Source organism: Daphnia pulicaria, chromosome 12 (genome assembly GCF_021234035.1).
Source record: "Daphnia pulicaria isolate SC F1-1A chromosome 12, SC_F0-13Bv2, whole genome shotgun sequence".
Lineage (NCBI taxonomy): Eukaryota > Metazoa > Arthropoda > Branchiopoda > Diplostraca > Daphniidae > Daphnia > Daphnia pulicaria.
In genome coordinates, this window is record NC_060924.1 from 2,153,191 (window position 1) to 2,174,941 (window position 21,751).

General features: G+C 42.5%; 6 protein-coding genes across 10 annotated transcripts in view; 3 read left to right on the forward strand and 3 right to left on the reverse strand.

The window, feature by feature from the left end:
- LOC124316136 (sporulation-specific protein 15-like) overlaps nt 1-21,751 on the reverse strand; it is a 610,960-nt gene that overhangs the window by 42,435 nt on the left and 546,774 nt on the right. The gene's annotated exons all lie outside the window — the stretch shown is intronic.
- LOC124316490 lies at nt 1,157-2,384 on the forward strand. The gene is made up of 4 exons (XM_046782471.1): nt 1,157-1,243; nt 1,311-1,523; nt 1,602-1,957; nt 2,023-2,384. Exons 2-4 carry the CDS (start codon nt 1,311-1,313, stop codon nt 2,267-2,269), a joined length of 816 nt encoding a protein of 271 aa, XP_046638427.1. The 5' UTR covers nt 1,157-1,243; the 3' UTR covers nt 2,270-2,384.
- On the forward strand, nt 5,625-6,949 carry LOC124316482. Its single transcript, XM_046782460.1, has 4 exons — nt 5,625-5,709; nt 5,787-5,984; nt 6,047-6,405; nt 6,469-6,949. Exons 2-4 carry the CDS (start codon nt 5,787-5,789, stop codon nt 6,749-6,751), a joined length of 840 nt encoding a protein of 279 aa, XP_046638416.1. The 5' UTR covers nt 5,625-5,709; the 3' UTR covers nt 6,752-6,949.
- Nucleotides 7,049-8,278, reverse strand: LOC124316545. Of its 4 annotated transcripts, none has more exons than XM_046782548.1 (4): nt 8,096-8,278; nt 7,978-8,016; nt 7,655-7,890; nt 7,049-7,594 (listed from the first exon to the last, which is right to left on the reverse strand). In XM_046782548.1, the coding sequence occupies exons 2-4, from the start codon at nt 8,003-8,005 to the stop codon at nt 7,328-7,330; spliced, it is 531 nt and encodes a 176-aa protein (XP_046638504.1). In that variant the 5' UTR covers nt 8,006-8,016; nt 8,096-8,278; the 3' UTR covers nt 7,049-7,327. The 4 variants fall into 4 exon arrangements, with proteins under 4 accessions (XP_046638504.1, XP_046638503.1, XP_046638502.1 ...); XM_046782547.1 differs by having other exon boundaries at nt 7,978-8,030; XM_046782546.1 differs by having other exon boundaries at nt 7,655-8,016; nt 8,096-8,276.
- On the forward strand, nt 9,217-10,524 carry LOC124316560 (protein max-like). 2 transcript variants are annotated; one of them, XM_046782572.1, is made up of 6 exons: nt 9,217-9,372; nt 9,461-9,573; nt 9,661-9,711; nt 9,783-9,890; nt 9,953-10,076; nt 10,135-10,524. In XM_046782572.1, the coding sequence occupies exons 2-6, from the start codon at nt 9,511-9,513 to the stop codon at nt 10,284-10,286; spliced, it is 498 nt and encodes a 165-aa protein (XP_046638528.1). In that variant the 5' UTR covers nt 9,217-9,372; nt 9,461-9,510; the 3' UTR covers nt 10,287-10,524. The 2 variants fall into 2 exon arrangements, with proteins under 2 accessions (XP_046638528.1, XP_046638527.1); XM_046782571.1 differs by having other exon boundaries at nt 9,223-9,372; nt 9,935-10,076.
- Nucleotides 10,525-21,714, reverse strand: LOC124316118 (lysosomal-trafficking regulator-like). The gene is made up of 16 exons (XM_046781849.1): nt 21,588-21,714; nt 21,450-21,517; nt 20,802-20,961; nt 20,118-20,733; nt 17,770-20,045; nt 16,789-17,707; nt 16,085-16,719; nt 15,624-16,019; nt 14,825-15,557; nt 14,022-14,754; nt 12,807-13,959; nt 12,556-12,744; nt 12,320-12,488; nt 11,296-12,249; nt 10,980-11,229; nt 10,525-10,918 (listed from the first exon to the last, which is right to left on the reverse strand). Exons 1-16 carry the CDS (start codon nt 21,654-21,656, stop codon nt 10,717-10,719), a joined length of 9,522 nt encoding a protein of 3,173 aa, XP_046637805.1. The 5' UTR covers nt 21,657-21,714; the 3' UTR covers nt 10,525-10,716.

Below are 21,751 nucleotides of genomic sequence, written 5' to 3' on the forward strand. Positions count from 1 at the left end.
AATCAATTTGTTTATCGTTAAATTGATAAAAACCATACGTGAAATCGCCGCCTGCTGTAGTATACAAAAAGCATTCGCAAGTTATCATTCGACAGGCCGACCAAGGGCAATGCGCTTGGCAACTAAATTTCTACAACGACAGGTGCGTTATGGCAGACATACCGTCGCCAGATAAGTTCAAGGTTGATGATTTTAATGATTTGGAACATATTTTTGATTGATGCTCTTTTTTTTGGTGTTATTATGTACTATTCCTGGGCCATACTGGTAACCTGTTTTATTGCGCAAATAAAGTAAGAATTGTATGGAAAAATGGTGCCAAAAACTTCTAACATACTCTCTGAGAAATACACGTCGGTAATAATTAACGTCTTGACTTTAGTGTCATGATTTTTTTACTGATTTCTTAAAATTTGGTCGAATTTTTCAGACAAATTTCTTTTAGAGTGAAGTACAACAAAATTTTAAATGTATCAAAACGCTCTTTTAATTAGAGTAATCACAACATCGGCCATGCTGACCATTTCAACTTCCTCTGTTATAATTAGACACTGTTACATTTATGACAGAGTGGGAGAGAAAACACAAAATTTAAAAAGAACCATTAATTCAGATTGAATCCCATATGGTACAGCCCTGCCGCGTCCAAAACATTTTTAAGTTATCAAATTGGCAGGGCGGCCATCAAGGTATTAATGCCTTTGGAAAGTTTTCACAGCAGCACATGTTACATCGCTGTCAGCGTATATCCCAAAGGAGACAGGGTTTTATGATGGAGCGTTATATTTTATTCTTTTGATGTCTTCCTATAGTGCACTTTTCCTGTACCGGTGCGATATAGCATCCTGTTTGATTTTCCTTTTTTTGGAATTCTGCGGTCACAAAAGGTGTCGTAAAACACAGACATCATATCATTAAGTACTATAAGAGTTCTCTTATTCGTACATTTAAATCGTTATTTTTAGCCATTTTAGAGCGTCCGACAGAGCCGAGGAATAAAATAGGAATTAGACAATAATAAAACGGCTCAATTCTATTAAGTTTTTAAGTTAGGAGAGCTCTATTATAGACTGGCCGGCGGACTTGAAGGTTTAAGGACCTGGGAAGACACTATATAATGAGACATGCCAGCAGTGGAATTAAGAGGTATATAAGTCCCTATTTCTTCGTACGTTTTGGACAATCGACCTCAGCATCGGAAAAGAGACGAACCAACTGGCTCATCATCACTTCTTGAACAAAAGTAAGTTCATTTATTTTAAAGTTAATCCTGTTTTGTACGCATCGGATTATTTTGATAACTTTTGCAGATGAAGTTAGCTTTAATTTTCCTTTCGGCTCTGGTGGCAATCACTCATCAGCAATTCCAACAACAACCGAGTGGAAGCCCTTGGTGGTCACCGTACCCAGCACAATTGCCCAGAATAGTCGCTGATCGCCGAGAGATTTATTACAGCTTGCAAGACGACATTCCGTCCATCCGCCGATACAGACCAGTAAGACCTGTGCCCTACTTCTCACAGGTGAGTGAATTCATTCTTGATTGTTATCGCGATCAGAAACCAGAATTTTACAAAAGTGAAATGTTATTTAATATTTAGAATGTCGAGTTAGACCCAAGTGTTGTGGCCGATAACCATCAAGATGATTTCAATGCGGAAGAAGAATATCCGGACATGCACTCAAGAAATAAAGTTGCAGAGATCCGCTACCGACCATTTTTTAATAACCAACAGCAGCAAAGATTTTTCTTGAACAACTTCAACAGCATTTTGACTAAAACGGTGACGTTTTCTCAGACGTCAACTGTCAGCCTGACCATTGTGCAATCCTGTATTGCCGCTGTCAAGTTTTTGGACGCCGCTGCTCAGGCAACGCCCTGCCGTCGCAAGCGTGATATCCTGGAAGGTGCTCCGGAAGATGCGCAATTCGTTATTGCTCCATCGGAAACACAACGGTTAGTGTATAACATTTTTTAAACCAATTCTGACGAATCTGAATTTGAAAAATTGATAATTTTAGAGTGATGCCAACGGCACTTCCATCGCTGGATGTGATCCGAGAAAATCGACAACTGCCAGTCGACGATAAAATTTCCGGTTCCATGTCGTCGGTGGAACATTTGAGAGGCAAACGATTTTTAAATTATTCTGTGACTTCAGTCACAGTTACAAGCTACAGCTTTTTGTCGGCAACTGTTAAAAAAACCGTGGCCATCGGCGACGATGCTGCAGTACTCTGCCTTCCATCCGGCTGGTCTGTTTGCTAAAGAGCCAGATGAGAAAGGAACGAAACCGACTTCTTTCAATATTTGCTTTTAGAATAGTTTCTGTCCTTTTGTTCCTTTATGTTTATCTATTCACAAGAATACACTTTTGCAGGCATCAGAAACTACCTGATTAATAGTACAGTAAATCACCAAACTGGATGCGTTGCAAGTTTTCCCGGATTTTATAAAGTAATTTTAAACAAGAAACTAATTCAAACGCCAGCCATAAATACTGTTTTCTCTGAGGATCAAATGTCCTTATGAGGGAATTGAAAAATCGAAACAAGGTGATGCTTAACCCAAAAGGTATCAACACAACGTAGACCTAAGTAGCCTTTGTTGAAGGACATTAGTAAATTTGTGTTGCCATTAGTCCATTACCCATCAACAATTTCAGCGTCAACGAGTTATCCTTCCTTTAACATCTACCAACGAATTTTACCAAAATCTTCAGGCGACAGCATCCAGTCGGAATATTACTTATTTCAACCTACCAACAGGCCCATCAGCTACTCAAAGGTACAGAGCACATAATACTCCAAAACACACACACATCCAACACATCCACATCGAATATTTCTTGTAGGATGACGCATTTAATCTGAATTCGGCGCCAAATTGTTCAAGTTGCAGTTTGCTTCAAGTGTATCAAGTTCAAATATTTCTGAATTTGATAGTCTACTCACAGACAAAGTTGCGAGGTACAAAAACAGGCCTGATCTGCAGTGATTCTACACGTGAGCTATTTATTAAACCCTGACTGAGAAAAACAAAACAGCAAGATGAAACAGTTTCAGCCAACTGCCTGACCCAGGAGTAACCGTACTCCGTACTACATAACGATTTAAAATCAACACCACCAACTAGTCAAAAATTGTCAGAAAGGAAGAATAGAGATGAGTGTGTCCTACCTTTAAGCCTGGGAAATACGGCCAGGCATCCATCCACAGGTGCTCCATCCATCCGCTGAAAAGTTGAATCAACCAGGAGGGATAGGTAAAAGGGAGTCCTCGTGAATACACCCACACACACATGGGCGTACACGAGGATATTTAAAGAAAGGGGAATCGAAAGTCGGTCGACACTGGAAGTGTCTCCAATGAAACAGGATGCTGTTTTATCTAAATAAAAAATGTCAACAATGAGTTACGAGAAATATTTACAGAAACAAATAACAAGCAAGAAAGAAATGGAAATAAGACACTTTTGAAAACCAGGGGTCTACCTTAATTGTTAATAACCAGGAGAATGAAAAGTTCTCATGTACTATACTGCATTTATGCAAGTCATGCATCATGTGGGCATCATCATGCAGGTCTCACATCCAGGTTAATAAAAGTAACGAAAATTATTACCTCGGCAATGATACTGTGAATATTGCTGATGACAGGCAACAGGAGGTCATCAGTCTGACTGAGGAGGAGCCGAGGAGGCAACTGACTGGAGGTCCAGCACAAACAATACTTTGCTGTTACGATGGCTGGCTCAGGTGGGCTCAGGCCTCAAATCTGCAAAGATGAAAAGGTTCCATACAGTGAAAACAAACTGCCATGCATTAACAAGAGGATAAATAATATGCAAGCACACAGACAAAGTAACAATTTCCAAACTTGGAACAAGTTAAGTTGACTCAAGTCTTGAGTTAAGTAAGACTCTTCTATGATTTAAGCTTCCATGGCCATCCCATTTTCATTTTGAGTATTTACCAGCCAAGTAGCATGGAGTGGAGAGCATGGAAAGCTAAGCTGCGACAAAGTTAACACGATCAAATTTTGTTGCAATTTTATTTTCGTGCTGCATCAACGTTCAAACAGCGATCGTTCCTTTACCTTTTCGAAGCTTGTACGAAAGTGACAGCAGACGACACTAATACTAATATTCTAATTAGCAATACTTAAGATATCGATTAAAATTTATTAAAAATCGACCCTCCCCCCTATAAATAGGCCTATTGCTTTTCCCCGAGGTTCAAATTTCCTTATTTGAATAGAATAGAAAAATAGAACACTTGTTGGTAATGTTAAAAATGCGTAAGTTAAGCGCTACTCAGTAGGTTGATTGTTGAAGGAAATCGTCAGGAGGATGTGTTCAAGTTCATTGCCAAGGTGAGCGGACTGAAGGGCAAAAAATAAGAGGGGTTCTAGAACAGCAGGTAAATAAAATGGCCATAACAACATGAAAAATTTCTTGTTTATCGGCTTATTAGTTATGACCTAAAATAAAAGAAGCGCAATCCCCTTGTTGGTGAAACATCTCCTTTCGTCATTACGAAACGTAGTTAAATAATACTTTAGTCTTATTATTACCGGGTATTTGTTGGGCGGCGTAATAAAAACGACCAACACCAAAAGTCGTTGAAGACTGCCTGAAAAGTTTGGGCATTTTATACACCCGACTCAATTTTAACAAGAAACTAAAATTCAAATTTTAACCATTTTGTTTTTCCCGCGGTTCTCACAGAGCGAGAACCATAATATCCAGCGGCAATAAAATACTTGTTGCGTTCATTCAAGCCTCGTACACGCAACCATAAACTGGTTAGCACCACGCGTCTAAAGAATTTAAAAAAAAAAAATTTATTCTCGATCCCAAGAAAAATATAATTTCTTTAACTTGATCACCTGATTCTTTGACTGAAAACTTTTTTATTTTTAAACTGAGACAACCTTTACCATCATCAGTAAAAGATGACAGCAACTAGACTACCAGACCTATAAGGCCTTTTACCTTTTCATCAAGAATTCGTAATCTCTAGAATTAATAACAAACAATTGTTCTCTATCTTAAAATAAAATAATCGGCGCTGGTCATTTGCCGTACCCAAGTTCTCCCTCACGCTATTGTGGTCCTTATGGTAGGTCTTAGAATATTTCTTTTTTAAATTACGGTTCCCATGACGAAGACATTTGAAAAATACCCGCGCGCAAAAACACCCATGTAAGTAGAGCGATAAACAAGGAATGGGTGTTGTATACCTAGCCGAGCATGCGTTATTGTGTGTGTTTTTTTTCCGTGGACATATTTAGCTCTTTAATTATCGCACTGGCTTCCTAGTACAATTCAAAAGGCGGGAATTCCCCTTTTTTAAGATGCTCCGAAATGCTCGTGTGACGTACGAACTCGAGTGAATCACGCAGAGCGCACCGGATTCATATACCCCGTTGATGTTTATTATTTAGGCCTAAAACATTTTGTTTTGAAAAGCTTCGCTTCTCCTTATGACATCCATTACAGAGAGCCGACAACATAGATAAATTGGGCGACATTAAACGACTGGGCTGCGAGGTGTACTGCCATTTACCATAAATAACAAAAATGACAAGGACTCCAGCAGTCAACGCGGAACCATATAAAAGCTTATTTCTCGGCCTGTTTCTGAAACAAATCCTTCACTTGCACCTGTACCGACTTGTCAAACAGTTCTTCTACCAAAAACTAAGGTATGTAAGCATTCTCATTTATTTCCGCAACTTTTTTGTAGTTCAATTAACATTCTATTCTTTTCTATATTTTACAGATGAAGGTAGCTTTGATTTTCCTGTCGGTGATGGTGGCCATCACCCATCAACAATTTCAGCGTCAACTGCTTTGGCGGAATTATTACCCGTCATATCCTTCCGTCAATAAGTACCAACGAATTTTCCAAAATCTTCCGGACGACATCCAGCCGGAATACTACCAATTCCGACCTACCAGACCCATCACCTACTCAAAGGTATAGAGAAATTAAATAATAATCCATAACAGACACATCCATATGTCGAATATTTCTTGCAGGATAACGAATTTAATCCGGATTTGGTGGCAGCGGAATATCAAGATTACAGTAAGGAAGACGAGTATCCGGATGTCCATTCAAGGGTCAAAGTATACAACCCACGACTTCCCTTCTTTCCTATAAGGCAACAACAAGATCAGCAGCAGCGATTTTTGATCAGTTACGTCAACAATCTCATGACGAAAACTCTCACCCTGACGTCATCTTTGACTCTTACCTCTATCCAGTCTTGCATTGCCGCAGCTAAATTTGTAGATGCGGCCGCGAAGAAAACGCAGTGTCGCCGGAAGAGAGCTCTGCTGGATTCCAATAATGCGGAAGACACGCAGTTCGCCATTGTCCCAACAGAAACACAAAAGTAAACACAAATTATTCCTTGAAAGATATCATTTTTTAAATGACTGAATTTTAATCATTTTAGAGTGATGTCAACTGCACTTCCGTCGCTGGATGTGATCCGAGAAAGTCGTCGGGCCGACCAGTCGCTTCATAAGGACATCATCACGTCGTCTAAAGACATCAGAGATATTTCAGAACCAGCGTCATGGATGAGAAACTTGCCAGTGCAGCCTCGATTTCTTAATTCATTCGCATCTACAACAGTTACCACTTACTCATTTAAAACGGAAACTGTCACTAAAACAGTGGTCATCGGTGCCGATGCTCAGATTCTCTGTCTCCCAACCGGCTGGATTATTTGCTAAATTCCATTATTGGATATGATATACCTATTATCTTTAACTTTTTGTCTCCAACTTTTAATTTCTGTGGTATATTTAATTCGGTTTATTATTTGGTGTTTAGTTTTGTAGTTTTTAGACTTTGGTCAATTTAAATATACACATCAGTACGTACAGCAGCAACTAACAATTACGTAGCAAATTTATAAAAACAATTATCATGGGAAAAGTCCAGTATTACAGGTAATCATACACAACATTAAGTTTCCCATCTTTTCATGTGTTAATGGCTGCCGGAAAGCCAAAATGAGAATAACAAACTTATAAAAGTACATCTCGAAATGGGTTTATTTGTGCAACGAGAAACGGAAATGACATAATAAACATAAAAATGAAATGATTTCATCCTTTTAAAAAGACGCCACCAAGTATGTGTACCCTCACAAATAGTGTACTGTATAATATATATACACTTAAGGACAACCGAATGCTGAAAGACCTTCCAGAAAATATGTAACATGCTCTTTGAGTAAGATTTTCCCGTGTTAGTTCCACCTATAAGTCACAATACTGCTACTAGTCTTTACTCATACCTTTCATTCAAGCGCGTTCGACATCTTCGCCGTTATTAACATTCGAAGGTGTTGCCTGATTGGTTTTAGCTTGCGCCGGCAACTGTTGAGGGCTATGGCCGCAGGCAATCATAGCGTCTTCATAAGACGGTGGTGGCGAATCGTCTGTTTCACCCAATTTGGGCGAAGAAGAATGGACATTACCACTGCCCAGCACATCTCCTTCAATGTGATACAATCCATTGGCTTCTCTCAAAGTCTCCCTGCTCCTCCGGCGAGCCGTTCGCTGTTGATTCTGTAAAAATGGCGAATATTTCATAATGAAATTCCCCAAGAAAAAGTGTAACTGGTTTACCTTTCTACAACACCTTAAACGACTGATGACGAGGAAAAGTAAAAGATAAAAGACGGCCAGGATTAGAACACCTCCCAATATGATGACGTGATAGGGAATCCTGGCGGATGGTCCGTGTAGTGCGGGGTAATTGGCCGTGTCGTACGTGACATATTCCGGCGTGGTGGTGCTGAGTGCCTGCGTCAGTCTTGGTCTCGGCCGCAAAAGCCGTTTGCTCCATTCTTTACTGAGCTTTCCTGCATCGGGCCCGTAAAACCAGTTGATTACTTCTTTGATAACCTGAGAGTGAGTCGGCTTTTTGTTATGGGAATTCTCCAACAAACCAGCACTGTAATCCTCTCCAGCAGACATGTCGTCAGTTTCTGTTCCAAACGTTCTACATATAATCACGGAAATTTTGTTTTTAAAATGCAAGTCTGTAATTGAATGAAATGTTCATACCAAAATGACGCGGTTCAATCCACTTTTGAATTCCTGTTATCCGTGAACAAAAAGAAATTGATGGAAAGGTTAAAACAGCACATCCAACTTGCACGACGCCAACTCAACACTAAACAAGGAATGGCATCAAATGTGAAGACAACGCGACTGACCATCAAGGCTTTGCTGCTGCTGGTTATACACGATTCTTCTAGTTTTTTTCCAATGAATATCATCTCATGGACATCTCAAGTCTCATCCGACACACCCCATTCGCAACCTTCAAACTTTCCGGTTTTTTTTCCCATTTGGAAGAAGGTACGACGTGAGGAGGAATCGCACTATAACGAGTCTCCCATTTTATAATTTTTTTCCTACAATGACCTTAACACAAGAGATTCTGGTTCTCCTTTTGGCGCAACAATCGCCTCGGGATTCTAATCATGGAATAGCTACGTGGTCTAGCGCTCAAAGGTTTTTGGGTTTTTCATATGGACTCTCTTCTCCGTGATGGGTGTACACACGGCATGCACGTGTGTGACGACAACCTTCAGTCAAAAGAAGCAAAGACAACCAAATATAAGTTATAAGGTTTTAGTTGTTTTAGCGTGTTAGGTTGAATATTGGGCATCATTTATCATTTTGGGATTTTTTTTAAAACGCTAATGTAATGTGGAGGTCACTATACTTCTTTGGGCGTGTTATTGGCGAGACATTTTCAAACTATGTTTGCCCGCACCCAAAATCAGCGTATCGCAGTTAGTGGAATGTGGAAACAGTCAAGTGGATGACCTCCTCGGTTCACTACTCGCTCGACATTGAAGTGTTTCTCGCGTGTGGTTCTTCTAACGCAGGTATATCTTGCGCACCTTTTATATGTGACCACACCTTGATTGGAGAAGAGATTTTGCATTCCATAATTTTCAACTTTGTCATCAAACATGTGTTTGAAGCACAATAGTTTATTATTTGCCGCATTTACTCTGAGTGATCCTCCGCCAATCAAATAAAAATGTCCGAATCCGTCAAATTTTTATAATAAGGACTAAAGAGTTTTTTGTTTTAATTTTGTAAAGGATTATAAATATCCTCGTCGTCCTTGTTGCCGGGCGAAATTAGCAAGTTGGCAACAATTTTGCTGTTGGAATGAATTGCACTCATTTGGCAACATCGCAAGTGCACCTCAACAATTCGATGCGCTGTTCACTTGCTGTTTAGTCTCGTGAATACAACACTTTGCCCACACTCGTGACGTGTTTACACAAAGAGAAATCGACTATCAGGCTTTAAGCAAATTGGTATAGCAGTTTCTTATCTCGATCACCTTGAACGTAACTATTGCGTTGGAAGTGTTTTGGCCCTAATCTGCAAATTTTGATCCCTTAGCTTGAAGTCTTCTTGTTGGTAACCCTAGTTTGTCTGGCTTGATTACGACCATGTCCTATGCCGTTTCCCCATCGATGAGCGATGATGAACGAGATATAGATATCGAAAGTGATGTAAGTTGTTGAACAAGATGGTTTAGCTGCATTGACCTCTTTTAAAACATTCGCTTACTAAAACTTACTTTCTATCATCTGCTGTAGGAGGAGGATGGAGGTGGCTACTCACGAGGCTCTGGACAGTATTCTCAGCAAGTAAGATATTATTTCCATGTTTTACTGGGCACAGAGTTCTTTATCAACACCTTCTGTGCTTGGGTGAACAGGTTGACAAAAGAGCACACCATAATGCCTTGGAACGGAAAAGGAGAGATCACATCAAGGATAGCTTCAGTGGACTTCGAGATTCAGTTCCCTCGTTACAGGGAGAAAAAGTAAAACATAAGTGTCGAGCATATCTCACTTAATAAAATTGTAGGATGGCTCTCGGTTTCAGGCGAGCCGTGCTCAAATACTGAAGAAGGCAGCTGATTATATACAGTTCATGAGACGGAAAAATGCAGCCCACCAGCAGGATATTGATGATCTCAAAAGGCAAAATGAAGTCCTTCAAACTCAAAGTATGTGTGCTTTTTTTTGTTTTGCATCAGAACAACATTTAACCTTTTCTTTGTTAAGTTCGCTCCCTGGAGAAAGCCAAAATGCTTAATGTAGGTGACATGCATACCCAAGCTGAGGCTGGAAAGTATCAGGAAGATTCTGAAGGTTCTGATAGGGAAAACAGTACCAAAGGGAAACGGTCCAACAAAAAGATGAAAACATCTGTCTAGCTAAATTATTGAGATCTGCTTCATATTGACTGTTTGTGTGTCTCTGTACCTTCTGCGACCTAGGAAATCGCAATTTTGTGTCATGAGTCCTGATTCATTCGACTCTCTTTTCGTACTTTTCCACCTCACCCTCTCCCTGCTCTGATTCATTCGCTGTGCAAATAAGCTGAGAGTGATTTGGATACATCCTTGTTATGTGCTTAGTTCGAGCCAATAAAGACAAAATTTCGTTTAAAAATGAAGTTTCATCACTTTCTTGCGAATAGATTACCGTAATTATATTCAGATTTGCATGTGTAACATTATAAAGCAAAATTTATAAAATATTTCAAGAGATTCTATCCTTTTTTAAATTTCCTGTGATTAAAATCATGAAAATCTCCTCTGTAATCGCGTTTACATATCATATCTACGGGTTTGAAAAGTATAATCATTGCAAAGTTAAATTGATAAAGGGTGGGAAGCGAGGCGATTTTTTGTGGTTATGTGGACTATCCCAAGCTAGCAGAGAACCATCGTTTCTAGCGGCTAGTAAATGCTGTGAAGTGCTTGAATATGTCAAACTGACTATCGACAAGGAGGAGTCAGTGATGATATCTCGTACGACATTTAGGGTCCAAGTATCCCACAATCTGTAGTGAGAAAACAATTAACAAGTAGGAAAAAAAACAAACTTATTAGTTGATGAATTACCTAATGCGACCATTGGATAGCCCGGCAGCTACCACATTGATAGAAATTCCCTCGGGAGCAGATGAGAAACACAACGAAGTAATGAGAGGATTCGTCGTTGTCATGCCGATCAAATGCCCATTGACTGACCTCAATTCCAGCCGAGACTGCTGATCGTCCAGATTGACAGCGCATGCAATATCAGCTGTATTACGACTGACGGCCAATTGAGAAACTGGTAGTATTATATCTTTCCGGTCATTTGATAGACCTGTAGGCAATTTTAAAAATTTTAAATGTTGGGTCGATGGATGTTGAAACTTGTAAGTTGAATTACCTGGAGTGAGCTGACGGATAAAATTCAAAGAATGAAGATCCCAGAGGATAATTGATCCATCACTTCCACTGGAGACAGCGAGGCTGAACGACGAACACAAGACGAGCTGTTGAAGGGGTCCAACATGACCAGAGAGAACTGTCGGCGGTCCAGTCAACTCAAAATGGGGTTTCAGTGGGTCAAACAGAAAAGGATAGACCCGCATGATTCCAGATCGATAGGCAACCCAGATCCTGTTGTAATCCGGCAAAGTTGAGCATAAAATCACGCTATCGTGCGCTTCCGATTGAAAGAGAGGTTTCACAGGTTCGTCCTTCCGGATTTTGATTCTTACAATTCCGTCCGATTGACCCCAAGAGATCAATGCCACCCCTAGAATGCCTGTCGGTCGGCCAAGGAACGAATCCTTGTCGTACGAATGTGATAGAATGGCGGTGGTGAAAGGGCCCAGAGCGTAAGTATCTCCAGTTCGCAACGGGAGGAAGGAATGGACTGGAATAGCAAAAGATTCTTTATGTTTCAATACAGGAGCCTGACAGGACGGCGAGCCCACATAACAGCCCCATTGGAGGTGATCAACAGAAGGCAAGAGATTGCGACTCCGGCGAATGGATTTAGCGTTGAGGGGCTGGACGCTCATAGGATGCGGCTGGCGGAAGAGTTGGCGAGGCACTTGACCGTATGATCGAATCATAGTGAGCTTCGCATTCCGTTCAATCGGATCGTCATTGAGTCCTTCTGTAGTATCAAATCCGGCGTAAGTGGACGGATGGAAAACGTTAATGGACTCTATCGCAGATGGTCCAGTCTGTTTGAAGCCAAAGATCAAATCGATCCAATGATGGAGATGGTCTCGGACCCAGCTGGACTCTAAAGCCTGTCGATGGATTTGAATGAAAAGGCGGGGCTTCCCCAGACTCCAAGGTGGAAGCTGAACATCGTCAACAGGATCACCTAAAAGAATAGAGAAAAATATATTTTAACGAAATTTTGTATAAGAAATTATGAGAATAAAATTCCTAACCGGATTGTTGCATTCCGAAATCGAAACCAAGAGCGTTGACTAGAAATTCGGGTAAATAAAAAAATTCTGGGATCAATTCTTTGACGTCAGTTGTTGAATCGGAACTGGCCAAACGCCAAGATGTTCCGACTGAATGAAACGACCGATCAGGCACATCAAAGTTTCTGTCCTGTGAAACACAAACAAATATTATTAAGTTTACAGTTTATTCATTAATAGAAATAATTAAAACAAACCTGATATTCCATCAATAGCTTGGTGAAAGGCGGCAGCCGGACGAGAAAATGAAGGACTATACCCGGGTTGGAATACAGAGACCCATAATGAAATGGTCCAAAATTCGGCCCTGAACCTTCCGGTCTATTTTCAAAGTCCCTTTTGAGGTAGTTGTAGTTTTCAATGTAATGCTGATCACGAGTCTCATTCTGTTTAAGGGTGGAGAAAAATTTAGTGGAACTGAAAATAATTATTTGGTAAAATTCAATACCTGGACGGCCATGGGTTTCTTGAAGTTTCGATAAACATGGGGATCATCCAGATCCAATACCGGTGACTCGTAGTCAGCCAGAACAAATGGGAAAATCGGGTACTGCATCAAATCATTATAAGATCGTCCAGCAAATTTGTTAAGAAAGACCAGATACTCAAAATTGGTGATTTGACTCTCCCGCCACAATTGCGTCACTTCGGCTAGACTCTCGGAAGGAATCAGTTTGAGGCACAGCTCATTCAGCTCGCGGTGGGTGCAGTTGCGTTCCTCAAAGCTGTTGAATACCAAAAATTGCGTACTACTATCGCATAGGAAGAGTTCTAAGGCTCGCTCTTGAAGCTGAAAACGACGCGTCAATATCTCTCTGACATCGTCGTACTTGATGCAGGAAAATGATTTCTCAGACTCTGGAGACAAGAAAGTCATCCACTTTCCAGTAAAAATAAGTTCGCCCATTATTTCCTCGGTCGTCGTGACGAGCCAACAGTTGATGGTCCGTAGGATTTTCTCGTCTTCATGGACGATGGCGTCGTCAATCGATTTGATTGTGGACATTCGCAAGATGGATTCTAACGGTTGAGGTAGTCTTTCTGGTTGTAGTAGACAACGGGAACGCTCTAAAAGATATTTGGCATCGACGTTCAGGGCGGATCGTTTTAAACGGAGGTGCATTCGTTGATATCCTTCGGTCGGATCTAGCTGCCATCCGCGAAGGTACGAACTTGCTAAATGCCAAGCTGCTCTCTGGTGGGTCATTTGATCGACCAACTCGGTCCAGCCTCCGGCAGCTAATACTTTGGAACCATGATCACACCGCAAACGGCTCAGGAAAATGCGGCGAATGTTGTTTTGCGACTCAACCGCCATCGTTGTCCACTTGGCTGCAAGATCTGACGTCATCCTGACCACCGGATCGAACCGCGAAAGAATGCGGGTTTGAGTTTCTTCTTGCATTCTCCACCAACTACTGCGGTCCAATTCAAACTGCTCCCTCAACAGGGCTGGATCAAGTATCTGACATCTTCGACGCTGGTACGACGGTACCAAACAACGACTGATGCAATGAATTCTAATCAATGTGCTGTGTTCAACGTTGTCGGCAAACTTTCGCGAGTGCAGAAAATGACAGAGGTATGTGTCCAAAGTGAACCTAAACAAATAACCATTGTTAAGTAATCCGTATTCATTAAAAATTAAGTTAAAAATACTTACGGGAAATCGGATTCGTCCGGTGGAATCAGTTTGAAGATTTCTTCGTGGTGAGGATCGTCGTAGAGTGTTTTGATTACAAACTGGAGCATAGTCGGAAGCTGGATGGGGCTTGATAAGAAGAGAACCAATCGATTCAGTTGAGTCTTTATCGTTTGTCGACTGTTCCAGAAGAGGGTGCGGACGAGATCGTTCGAGTCCGGCGCGTAGTAGTGTGACCAATCTGTTAAGGCATCGTTAGATAGGTGGCGGAAGCCGTTGGATTTCGGCCGCTCCAGGATAGATGATACACCCCGCACCAAAGTTACCAGCAAGTCTTGACTGAAGGCTATTTCTACAGAGGAAGTGTTTTGCTCCACATTGAGGGTAATGTGGTCAACTGCTTTGGCTAGAGTGAATTTAAATCTTTCTAGGATTTCCGATTGACTTGGTGGCTTATCCAATTTCATTTTGCGGTTGAGTGGGACCGGAAGCACAATATTCAGAACCTTGTCGGAAACGTGCTGAAAATGAGATGTCCCAGGTTGAAAGGCAAAGAGCTGGTGCTGCTGCCTGCCGATTTTGTGGAATTCCACTCGATGCTGGATCGCCTGGATGGCTTGTTTCAGGACGACGCAACAGCTTTCATGCAGCATTCGAACGCAGCGTGATTTGAATCCGCAACGACCACTTTCTACTCGTTCCATGTAGTGAAACAACTGTATCATATCCTGGAACACTGACCATGGAGCAATCCCTAATAAAAAAAACCAAACAAAAGTTCAAAGATGGGTTATATCTTTGATGAGTAAAGGCGATATAGTTACCAGAAGCACCAACAGTCCGGGTGGCGATGAGTATAAGTATCCTGTGTATGGCTTCCAAGAGTATTTCATCTTCGCGCTGTTCTAGAATATCGCCCGGGTGGTTTTTTGTGGCGTGTGCCAAGGCGACTATGGACTTGCCCATGGTCTCGACTAGACCAAGGTCTAACAAGAACTTGAGAATTTGATTGGATCTAGTAGCTAGGGTTCGAATCAGTGTGGCCAGCTGATGAAAGAGAGCTGGATCGAGAGCAGCGTTTGGCAGCAAGCTCAACAGAAGGACGGTTGACTGCAGTTGAAGGGGTGTCGGATTCTCTGGCCAGATGGCGAATGGATCTAAAACTTGTTCAAGAATGACGTCGACGCCAACGCAAAGTCCCACACAGGCTTCTACCACTGGGGTTGTGGCCGCATAGGGTTGCAATTGGTTGGCCAAAAGAAGCAGTCCCAGCTGCTTAATGAAATTCTGCTCTTCTTCTTCGCTCCGGTTGAGAATCGCTTGCAATAGCCGGATGGCTCCGGCTCGCATTTTATCGCGTTTGTGTCGCGCCAACACCACCAAAGTATCCGGTCGAATGATGCTGTTAGCGACTTGCTTGACCATTGAATCAGGAAGAACGCGGATGCAAGCAAGCAAGACTCGCAGGAGGTGAAGACTTAGAGTCGTATCCGCCTCAGCTCTGGTGCAAGTACTCAAATTGCTGGAACTGCTTACTTCCGGTAGGCCCGCGACAGTCTAATTAAAAACACTTACTATTAGAAGATTCACTTAAAGGTTTATGATTGTTGATGGTTTAGTTACCTGATTATTAGAGATGTTTTCTTCAACTTTTTCATTTCCATCCGACCACTTTACAATGACATCACGAAGGGCTGAACCAAGTTGATTGGCATTCATAGGCTGCGGAATGGAAGATTCCGGGGCGAAAGTTTCGTATCCTTCTGGTAATTTCCAGTTTCTCGATTGGAAAACATTGAAACTAGGATCTCTAGCGGTGAGCAGGAAATAGTAGGAAAAACCTGCCGAGTTAGTAGGGCAATAAGTCTGTTCGGCTGGGTGAAGCAAGAGCAAGTAATCGACGACGACCATCAAATTATTGAGAGTCGGGGGAGATCCAATCAATCCTTCTACCAAATCTGCCGTCACGATGGCTTGATGTTCTGTCAAAGGAATGCAGTCTTCATAGAGAGAAGACTCCTGTAAATCAATTAGAATTAAACACATAAATATTTCTGATAATCATTCAAACGAAATTAACTTACTCTAGCCAAATGGAGTACAAGTTCCAATATTCCAGCTCGTTCCATTTGTTTGACGTTGAAATCTCGATAGCGATGATTGTCACGTAAAAGATGTTGGAGGGTATGCAACACCACGTCGAGCGTATTTCCTTCGGTGGAATCGCGGTATCTCTGCCAGTGCTTCCAGCATTGAACGGTGAAGGAGAGAAGATGAGGATCAACTATAATGGCATCGCAATGATGACTAGGATTTTTGGTGACCACCGGACTAGAACAGCTGAGATTCAAAAGGACGGCCGCAAAGTCTTTTCCCGGCCGACATCTATCAGCTTCAAAAACATGCTGGAGCATCCAGTAACCGCGTTTGGCTGCAAACAGTTGGGCCTCCTGGGCGTCCGAGCGTAGCCAATACAACAAAATCTCCAACGCTTGAGCTTGGTAATCTGTCTTCGATTCGATGGCATAGCCCAAAAGAAAGAGCAAAACTGGGTAGCCTCCAAGTTGCTTCATTGCAGCGTGAATGCCCATGTGATACTGGGCCGTTAAAGGCGCGGCCACTGCAACCGAAAGAGCGATCGGTGGTTGTTGACTGCTACGAGGATCGCTTGAAATGGCGTTAAAGACACACCCACTTGGCATAATTGAACCAAAGATTCCTTATTTAAAAAAGAAAATAAATCTCATTAATATGTGGTGAAATCAACACTTTAATTCATCTTTCATACCTGCGGTTGGTGATATTATGTAGGGATAAATAAACACAGATTCGGGCTTGTGAGCCGAATACGTCATCAACAGATTAGACTGTAAAGTATCCATTAACTTTTCCCAATCTAAAAGTCGGTCCCATTCTTGCAGATGGTCAACTAATTTTGAGTGAAGGAAACGAGGAAAGTTGGGTCTTGTTATGCCATCTTGACAGGTAGCGAGAAACATGCCGCCGTTTGGACCCAGGGCCATCAACAGAAGAGCTAATTCGGCCGAAAGCAGTTCGCCTTTGTAGAGGGTAGCATTTCCAAGTTGCCACGATGGAGTCAATATCTTTTTGGCTTTTGACACGGCAGCGATTCCGAGTAACAGGAACGAATGAGAGTTGCCTATCCGTTTCATCGGACTGAGTGGCACTTTCAGATCTAGACTGGTCGATTGGTATCCGTTTAAAAACACTTGAATGTGTACCACTCGGTGGTAGCCGTTTGCGGAAGACCTTTGACGACAGCTAACGGCCAAATGATTCCACCTGCCAGAAGGGATTTTCAAATCCAAAGTTTGTGTGGCTAGCGCCTGGCTTTGAGAGTGGGTGGACTGGCTGAGACGGACAAGTAGCGTGTTGTCTGCGGCAGGATCAGCCCAAAATTCAACAAGGAAGCTCCTGGTGCCCATTGAGAAAAGATGTAAATCACGCCCACAAGTCGGGTCCTCCCACGGAAAACTTGCAGTGCAATCTTGAAGGTCCGGCCTCCATTCCGGATTGGAAAATCTCGGACTCTTCCGACGAGGGGCTTCCGACAATAGAAGCCATGTTGAAAGTGATAACCCGTCCGTTTGCATGTTCCAATTATTATCTGTCAAAATAGGTAGGAATATTGCAGCGCATTTCCAGGCTGATCCAATTCCTTTGCTTTCATGTAGACGTCCAAGTTCCTAATCAATAATGAAAATTTAAATACAATTATAATAATAATTTAAACTAAAATTGTTGTTACCATGGCATGTTTCGTCAAAGTGAAAATTTCTGAGCGGATATCGTTCAGTTGAATAAAAGATTCGATAGAGCCGCTACTTAGGTGCAGGGAATTTTCTTCGTCATCATCGATCACTTTTCGGCTGGGAAAACTTAAAGTGTGAGTAGGTCTGTAGCCATCTGTCTGGATCAGGTTCAGGAACACGGGAAGGAGATCTTTCCAAGGTGGATTGTCTTCTTTCAACATATCGACCAGCAGTTGCAATTCACCGGGCGTAATTCTTTGGCTGCCAAGGCAACTGATCATCCATACGACTTGTTGGCGGATACCAGACGAGTCGGAACAGATCAGGATCGGTTTCAATTCTTTCAGGAGAATCGTCAACAACCCCTGATTACTCAGAACGATGGCTGTGGGCGGATGAGAGCAGATGGATGCCATTCGCTTGAAGGCAGTCAGAAAATCCTGGAACAGCAAAACTCTTTCCTCATTATCCGTGGTTTCCGATTGCCAGTTTGAAAAATTGAGCAACAATTGCGGGAAAATAGTCGGAAAGAAAAGATAATTCGATCTTTGGTTCGGAGCAGAAGGTTCCAACGTAACGGGTTCTTCATCCGCCTCGTAACCGTCCGACTGAGTTCCGTCTCTCGGCGAAATCGATTCTCTAGAACGGGCGGAGTTCTCGGGATTGATCCAGCGCTCTAAAGTGGAGCAACGCAGCAGCAATTCGTACACGTTTGACAGGTTCCGTTGCGGAGCAAAATGTTCCAAGATACTTTTCAATCGATGCTCAGCATTGGAAGAAGCAGAGAGCAGAGATAAGGCGAGGAAGAGTTCCAGAAGATCAGCGTACAACGTCCAATGCGGCGCAAGGGGATTGGACAAGTATCGGCAGAGAGCGGGAAGAATGAGTTCGATCCATTTGACAAAAGAATGATTACTAAACCACGAAGAGAAGGCTCGGTTGTGAACAAACAGCCGGGCAGTCGTTTCCCATAAGGCGGACGCGGTTTTGAGATTTCCAGGTAAATGATCAAACGTCTTTAAATGATTCACCCAGACGGAATCAAATAATCCAACAGTGTCGGTCGCTTCCTTGAGTTCGGGGATTTCAATATCCCAATTGTCGGTCGACGGCGCTTGACTTTCTAAGCTGCGCAAGATGTAGGACATGTGATGCACCAGCAAGTGTTCTAAAATCGCCAGTGCCGTAGCCTCGCCCATCCCAGTTAGTTTGATGTCGACGTTTTCAATGAGATCAACTTCATCGTTGGACTGGCACTGGATGCCAATCATCGACTGGAGGACTCGAGCGACGTTCCAGGACCATTCGGGTGATCGGCACAAATCCAGCAGCAGTTCTAATCCATTGGAACTGAGGAACAATTCACATATACTCCTTTGGCGGACTAAATTGGCCGTCATTTGCCAGCAAGCTTCAGTGATCTGTCCGGCTATTGAGGAGCGATCGGATGGGCTGGCAGTTCCAAAAGAAGTCGGCAGAGTCAGGATCGGATAAAATACGCGGGCGAATATTTCTGATTTGACTTGAGTCGTTCCAACTTCAATCAGTTGATGGATATGCTTCACCATGGACAGCGTGAAAGGTTGGTCCATGCGTGTCAAAACATAATCAGTGTAGAAATCGAACGAACGCCAAGGATCGGGTAAGACCATGTTCCAGCAGGACTTGCTGAGAGATTCAGTAGAGGCGTAGACACCCATTCGACGACACCGTTCCAGTTCTTGTCCGCCATTGTAGCGGCAAAAGTGACACTGGTAATCGATCATGGAAACGGGGGCGGATGAGAAACCTGTGCTGCGGAAAATCACCTCCAGCACATTGAGGAATTCAGGCGACTCTAGTACTCGTTCAAACAAGACCTGGTAGATAATATCCGGTGGAAGGCAACAACATGGATGTCCTCCAGAATTGATGGCGGTGAGGACCAGTTTCTGGACATTTTCATTCGACGTTTGATACACTTGCAGGAGAATGTAGAAAAGGGAAGAGATGGAGCACGATTCGCGACCAAGTTGATCAGGATCGATCAGTGCCTGTCCAAATACGTGGTGATGATGGAAAGGAGTTTTTGAATTTCGACCGGAAACGTTGCCGATGATGGTTCCAATCAGTGGGATCCAGGAAATATCTCGAGATTCCGATTTCGTTAGACTGACAATCAATTGCATGCAAGATTGGCTATGGAAGTTATTGAGCCACTGGTGAAACTGAACGTCGTCTTCGATAGGATGAACAGAAGCTAGAAAACGTATGAGGCCCTCAACCACGTCAGCTGGATAATAAAACAGAACAGAATTCATGTTAGAACAGACTTGAAAGTAATTAAAAAAACGAAATAACTTACCAGCAAAACTGGGTTGACTTGCGGCTGCTATTTCAGTCAACTGATGGATAACTTCTTCGCCCTGCAATGGTCTACGGTGCTGAACGATGGAGACCATACAACGGAGAATCAAACGAAACAGCCTCCTCTGCTCTTCGCAATGCATCCCGGGTTGTAAACGATGCAAGGCAAAGGTCATGACTCGGTGATCTAAGCAGCGAGATGATTTCAGGCGACATTCTCCGTGATGTCCGACCAGTTGTTCCAAAAGTGACAGCGCCAAGTGGTTGAACGATTTCGCGGATAAACACGGGAGCTCTTTCTTGTCAACCCATTCGCCTTCCTCATCTACATCGTCGTCGTCTGGGCGGCAGCAACGGTCCGACAACTCAATCTTGACCACTCCGTCGACGGAATCCCTGGAACTGGTGATTTTGATGTCATCCAACCGACCAGAACGCCTGGAATATTTTTGTCGTGGCTTTTTCACGTTCTTGAGGTCTGCACGAGTGACGACTGTGCTAAGATCTGTCATTGGCCAAAGAGCCAGAGATTGACTAGAAGGTGGCTCATTTTCTGATTGGATTCCGTACAGATTAATCAAAAGATCTGCCAAATCGGCAACTCCTACTAAACTCTATGGGCGATAAAGGTCGTATGAACAAACACGTGACGTAATTACGCAAATTGGATGAAATGAAATACCCTTAAATTGGAGGAGGATAAGGCGTGCAAGAGAAGCCATCCTCTGCCTCGTAGACAGTAGGTTAATTTCTCCTTTTCTCCACCCAGCACTGAGTTGCTAATCCGGCTGATGTCATACAACAGCTGTTCAATCAAAATGCTGGACATGCCACGGAAAAATCTATTAAAGACCGTTAGTATTAATACATATTCTTTTGTCAAATCAATTCTCGCGAGAGATCAAAGCCAAAAGAACAGAAATATCTGCAAAGTGCGATAAGCCGCGCCCACAGGCTACATTATCTATTTCTCCACGGACACCCAGTGATGGACGGTCTGTGTGACAGATTTTTAGCAGCCTGCTATGAATATATCTAGGTTCTGCGGAAATCCTGACTATGGGGCATAGTGGCACATTAGAATTATTTAAAGAAAAAAGGGGGACAAACAGACGAGTCACGTGACTCAATTGGATTGGTCCGTATCGTTAGCTCAGGTGTACAACTGCCAGTTGAGTCACGTTACAGAACGGCAACTGATCCGGTTGCTCACCCGATTCGTTTGATGAAGAAGCCTCATCGATGATTTTTACAACAAAGAAGCCAGACAGGAAGTTGTTTGAAAATAAAAATAAAAGAGAAAAGTCTTTTCTTTTCAATTTTTACTCACTGAGGAAAGCGGAATTCTTGGTGTTTCAGCGCCAGATATAAGAAGACATCGAGCCATTGGCAGCGTTTCTGTATGACGCACAAAAGATAATCAAAGGTATCAGTTTTGTTTTATTAATAAAGCTCATGTATCACTTACGGGGCAGCACAGCTCGTGCTTGGCGAAATTATTCCAGGCGACGTACAATCGTTTGTCCATTTCTTTCATCGGCAGAAGTTTGTGACAGCTACAGCACAAAGTAATTTGGCATCGATCTTGAAATTCTTTGAAAATGAAACAGAAAATTTGACAAGGTCAAGCAG